The sequence below is a fragment of the Aotus nancymaae genome, unplaced genomic scaffold (assembly GCF_030222135.1).
Source record: "Aotus nancymaae isolate 86718 unplaced genomic scaffold, 86718_ANA_hifiasm-v0.15.2.pri h1tg000006l, whole genome shotgun sequence".
In the NCBI taxonomy this organism is placed as follows: Eukaryota; Metazoa; Chordata; class Mammalia; order Primates; family Aotidae; genus Aotus; species Aotus nancymaae.
The window spans coordinates 72,367,567-72,373,369 of NW_026988417.1; the positions used below are offsets into that span (position 1 = coordinate 72,367,567).

Sequence of the window (5,803 nt, forward strand, 5' to 3'; positions counted from 1 at the left end):
TAATCAAATCACTTACATTTAATGTGCTTGTTGGCATGGTTAGGTTTAAATATATTTTCCTACCTTTTCTTTGTTCTTTATCTGTTTTGTATATTCTTTAGAATTAATTTAATATTTTCATAGTTCTAATCTATATTTTTAATTACAACATTTGTTTTGTTGTTTCAGGATTTATAATGTATATCTTTCATTATCAGTGTAACTTTAAGTGATATTATATCATTTCACACACAGTATATGCGTCTCAAACTACTACAACTTCATTTATCCCTTTCTTTGCTATTGCTTTCTTTTAGGCATACTTAAACTTCATACTATATTGTTATTTCTGTTGAACAGCCATTTGTTTTTTCCTACTTGAAAGCAGTATTTGCTGCAATATTCCAGTGTTTTTTCCCAGCATATATCCAGCTAATATATTGAATAAAAAGGTAAGTTATAAGAAATATTGTTGCAATCATAATATACTTTTTGTATTAGCATAAAACATACTTATATTTGCCTTTGTAAGTTTCTCCTGACAAATAATATGTATACACATTGCCCCAAAATGTATATAGCTGTTTATCTTAAAGTATTCATATGTAATGGTTCACTTAGGACCATTTATGTTAAAATCTACTGACTACAATGCACTTTTAATTTATAAATGAGCTACTCTATATGATATAGACATGATATAAAAAAGGGAAATAGTGTCCCTGTCCCTATAGGATTCACAGAATAATTCAGTGAAATAGTAATTACTGAGATCATGTAAATTGTCTGACAAATTTCAATTTGGCTAATATTTTTCAGGAAAATATCTAAGCTACGAGAATACTAAATGTCTATTGTAAGAATTCAGGAAATATTTCCATTAAACATTCAATGAAGATGTAATCTCTCTAATACGTAGAAAGGAGGACTTGTAGGCTATTAAAAACAAGAGTAACAATGCCAAAAAGTCCCTTAATTTTAGCAAATTAATTACAGCTCTTAATCAAGTGTGTGTAACACAAGAACCAAATCTGGGTCCATAAGTGTTAGAGTATATTTGATAAAAAGATTGCATGAATAGAATCTGAATAGCCTATATTTTGGAAAGAATGGGGCAGAATGTTATAGCAATGCAGGGGGTCAGCCTTCAAGATGGCTGGCCCAACTGTGTCAATGTTAAAAAATACCAAATATTTCTAGAGTGCTCTTCTAATGTATTTTCTTTATTTCAGGTCACAAGTCTAGGGTTTTCATGGGTCATGTAGCAAGTGGTTTATAAACAAAATAAGAGTCTATAATAGTGTCATTACATTAAGAGGCAGAACTGCTGTATTCTTTCATTATGTAAAATGTTTACATCTTGGGACTCGATGGTTGGTATTATTATGGTATACCCGAGATATATCTTGCTCCAATTAGTATTACCATGCTACTCATTATAAAAAATCCCAAAGGCAGACTAGAGAAGATAGAAGAATCACTACTTTCAGGGAACTGACTGGTAACCCAACCCATTGACTTCATTACAGCTTTCTTCCATGTAGCATAACGAATTTCACTTTCTGTGGCCTGGATCTGTGGTTCAAATTGTTCCATCCTGAGAACTGACAAAGCCTGGGGTTCAAGACTCCAAACATTTACTCCTTCTGCAGCTCCTGCTGCCATGGCAGCTCCTAGTGCAGTTGTTTCAGGCATAAAGGGCTTTATTACTGGAATATGCAGAATATCTGCTTGTAGTTGCCTAAGAACGTTGTTGTTGGTCATTCCTCCATCTACCTGCAAATGACGAAGTGGAATTCCACAGTCACGGTTCATGGCTTCCAAAATCTCTCGAGTTTGGAAGCAAACAGCTTCTAATGCAGCAAAAGCAATATGACATTTATTGGTAAACTGAGTGAGACCACAGAGTATCCCTCTTGCACTGGGCTCCCAATAAGGTGCATATAACCCTGAAAAGGCTGGGACAAAGTAACAGCCATAAGAAGTTCCTACTTCTTTAGCAAGTTTTTCAATGTCTCTTGAGGTCTCTATAATTCCAAGATTGTCTCTTAGCCAACGAATAACAGCACCTGCTATAGCAACAGAACCTTCCAGTGCATAATATACTGGTTTTTCTCTGCCTAGTTTGTAAGCTACTGTGGTCAGAAGGCCGTGTTCAGAAAACACACATTTATGACCTGTATTACATAGTAAGAAGCAACCTGTTCCGTAGGTGTTTTTGGCTTGTCCTTCTTGGAGGCACATTTGTCCTACCAATGCAGCACATTGGTCCCCCAAACACCCAGATATTGGCACACCTTCCAGGGCTCCAGCTTGAATTATGCCATAGAACTGAAGACATTTGGAAGAATGCCCATTGGAATTTCAAAAAAGTCAGAGCTCTTTATCCCATTCCAAAGAATGGATATTAAAAAGCATTGTCCTACTTGCATTTGTTACATCTGTGCAATGCACACCTCCATTAACTCCTCCTGTTAAACTCCAGATAAGCCATGAATCAATGGTACCAAAAAGAGCTCTACCTTCTTCAACAGCCCTTTGGACGTTTCTCACATTGTCAAGCAGCCAACGAAGTTTTACTGCACTGAAGTAAGTGCTAAGTGGGAGGCCTGTCTTAGACTTGACGAAGTTGTTATTTCCTGGAATTTTTTTACTAAGATCCTCAATGGTAGCTTGGGTTCTTACATCAAGCCACACCACAGCATTGTAGAGAGGTTCTCCAGTTAACTTGTCCCAGATTGTAGTGGTTTCCCTCTGATTGCTGACACCAACAGCTTTTATATTGGATATATCAATATCCAGTTCGTCAAGTTTCTCACACGTTCTTGCTATACACTCATAGACAGACTGAAGAATTTCCTTAGGGTCTCGTTCCACCCAACCTTCTTTTGGGAACTCTTGTGTTAATTCCACTCTGTAATGACTAAGTAGTTCCGCTGTTTTTGAACTGAAAACCAGAAAGCGAGTGGAGTTGGTGCCCTGGACCACTGCTCCCACCAACGGCCCCACAACTGCTTTCTTGGGGGCTGCCATGACACGAGTAGGTCGGCTCAGCAGCTCTGGGATGGTTTCCCAGGCGACAGTGGTGCTGGGGGCGGGGACCGCAGCCAGTCAGGAGCACAGGACCGACCTTTGCCCTTTAACTGGCGGTGCGCCTTCTTACCACATCCCTCTGGCCCAGGCCCTGCCCCTAGCCCCTCAGTTGTTTTCTAAGATTTAAGTTAAAAAAAACATATATTTATCCATGTAATCACAGTTACCCGTGTTCATTCTTTTGTGTGGATCTATATCTCTATGTCATCACTTTCCTTCTTAATAGTGTAGGTCTGCTGGAGATGGAATTCTTCCAAATTTGAACATCTGAAATACATTACATATTAATATATAAAGATATTTTCTCTGAGTATAGAATTCTATTTGACATATTTTTTGTTTTTAAGTTTCTGGACCTCGGAGCTGTTGCTCTACCATCTTCTCTCTTGCTGTTTCAGATGTGAACTTTGCTGTTATTTTTGACATGCCTGCTTTTCTGTCTTTAGGGTTTTTCTCTTTATCAGTGGTTTTGCTCACTTTGATCATGAGGTGCCTTGGAGTAGTTTTCTTTGCTTGGGGTTTACTGAGCTGCTTGAATCTGTAGGTTTATAGGTTTCATCAAATTTGGAAAGCTTTAGGACCATTATTTCTTCGAACGTGTTTTATTCTCACTCTTCTGTCCCTTAGGGACTCCACTGATGCCCTACTCATTACAATGACCTTTTCTCTTTGTGCTTGATTTCAGATAGTTTCTGTTGCTATCTTTTCAAGTTCACTAATCTTTTCTTCTCCTATGTCTTCTCTGCTATTAATTCATCCCATGTACTTCTCACCTCACATATTGTAGTGTTCATCCCTAAGAAGCTCAATTTGGGTTTTTAAACATCTACTTAGCTTTCTGAACACATGGAATATAGTTGGAATCACTTTTAATTTCATTTTCTGCAATTCTAACATCTGTGTCAGTTCTGGTTCAATTTTGATTGATTGTTTATCTCCTTATTATGGCTTGTATTTCCTGTTTTTTGTTTTTTCTTTTTCTTTTCTTTTTTTTTTTTTTTTTTGCAGAGCTGGTAAGTTTTAATTAGATGCCAAACATTGTGAATTTTACCTGACTGGGTGCTTGATATATTTGTATTCCTATAAATGGTCTTGAGTTTTGTTTTGGGATGCAGATACATTACTTGGAAACAGTTCAATTCTTTTGCATCTTGCCTTTAAGATTTGTTAGATGGGACAAGCACAGTGCTCGGTCTGGGGCTATTTATTCCTCTTTACTGTGAAAAGATCTTTCTACACTTTGGGAGGCCGAGGCGGGTGGATCACGAGGTCAAGAGATCCAGACCATCCTGGTCAACATTGTGAAACCCCGTCTCTACTAATACAAAAAAATTAGCTGGGCATGGTGGCGCGTGCCTGTAATCCCAGCTACTCAGGAGGCTGAGGCAGGAGAATTGCCTGAACCCGGGAGGCGGAGGTTGCGGTGAGCCGAGATCGCGCCATTGCACTCCAGCCTGGGTAACGAGAGCGAAACTCCGTCTCAAAAAAAAAAAAAAAAAAAAAAAAAAAAAAAAAAAAAGATCTTTCTATGTACTGTACCCAACACCCCTGAAAAATGAAGCGTGCATGGCTGTTTGGAAGAGTAATTCCTCCCAGTCTTGGGTGACCAATGGATACTGTTATCTCTAGCCTTTTCATGTGCGTATTTAATTAGCCTCAGTAGTTTTCTCATACACATTCCCTGATCAATACTCAGCTGAATGCTCACTGGGGGACTCTCTAAAGCTCCCTGGAGTTCTCTCTCTGTGCAACTTTTTTATTCAGTACTATGTCTGGCAGAGTTTAACTTCGTTGGTTACTCTGGGCTCTCAGCTTAGTCTCTTTGCCATAGGTTTCCACTGGGTTCCAATTGGGTTCCCTGTCTGTGCTGTGGCCTCGAAACTCTCTCAAGAAACTAAGCTGGGGAAATCATAGTAGTCATGTCATTTGCTTCTCACCTCTTAGGAATTTACGTCTTTCATTCCCTGATATCTGGTGTTTTGTGAACTATTGTTATATATTTTGCACCTTATATGAACTATTTCATCTATTTTTTATCCCATTTTTTATTGTTTGAGATGAAAAGGTAAATCAAATCCTTTTTACTACAGAGTGGAATTCCACTAAATGGAAACTTAAATTTTCAGATTAACTGTAAAGTTGGTGAATAAAGATTTATTTAATCACTAATTAAAATGCGTTGAATAAACAGTCAATGAATGGCAATTTTGTATATTAGGGCATAGGCTACATTTCTGAATTAGCTCAAGGATAAGGCCCATTTGTCTTTTGTAAAACCAAATAGAACAAAATAGAAAATAACATCAAAATTATGATATTGTTATTTCACTATTTTAACTGAGTCATATTTTTTATTTAAGCAAAAACCCTTCAGGAAATATTATGAAGTCAGAGAAAGAAGTAGCATCCAGACTTAATTTGTGAAGCAAGGTATAGCAATCATTAAAAACTGGATCAGATTTTCCTGGTTGTGTCTTTGTTTTTAAAATTCTATCAAAGTTTTTCTAAGCAAAACTTTAGAGGTCACATTTACCCATATGCCAGTTAACCATAATATGTCTTCATTTACATGGAACAAATTTGTATTTACATTGTTTTAACTTTTTCTTCCCAAGTATTTGTCAAGAGTAAACATGTGTGTATAGATTAACATAGACTATAAAAAGATTTGACCCAAAACTTCTTTTCTACATCTCCTCTCATTGGCCACACCAATATTTAAAACAATTGT

The 5,803-nt window shown here is 37.2% G+C and overlaps 1 protein-coding gene across 1 annotated transcript; it reads right to left on the reverse strand.

Moving 5' to 3' along the window:
• Window positions 1-1,362: 1,362 nt before the first annotated feature.
• Window positions 1,363-3,012, reverse strand: GK2 (glycerol kinase 2). The gene is given in 3 exon segments (XM_012446906.3): window positions 1,363-2,309; window positions 2,312-2,355; window positions 2,357-3,012. Coding segments are annotated over 3 exon segments (1,647 nt in total).
• Window positions 3,013-5,803: the final 2,791 nt, after the last annotated feature.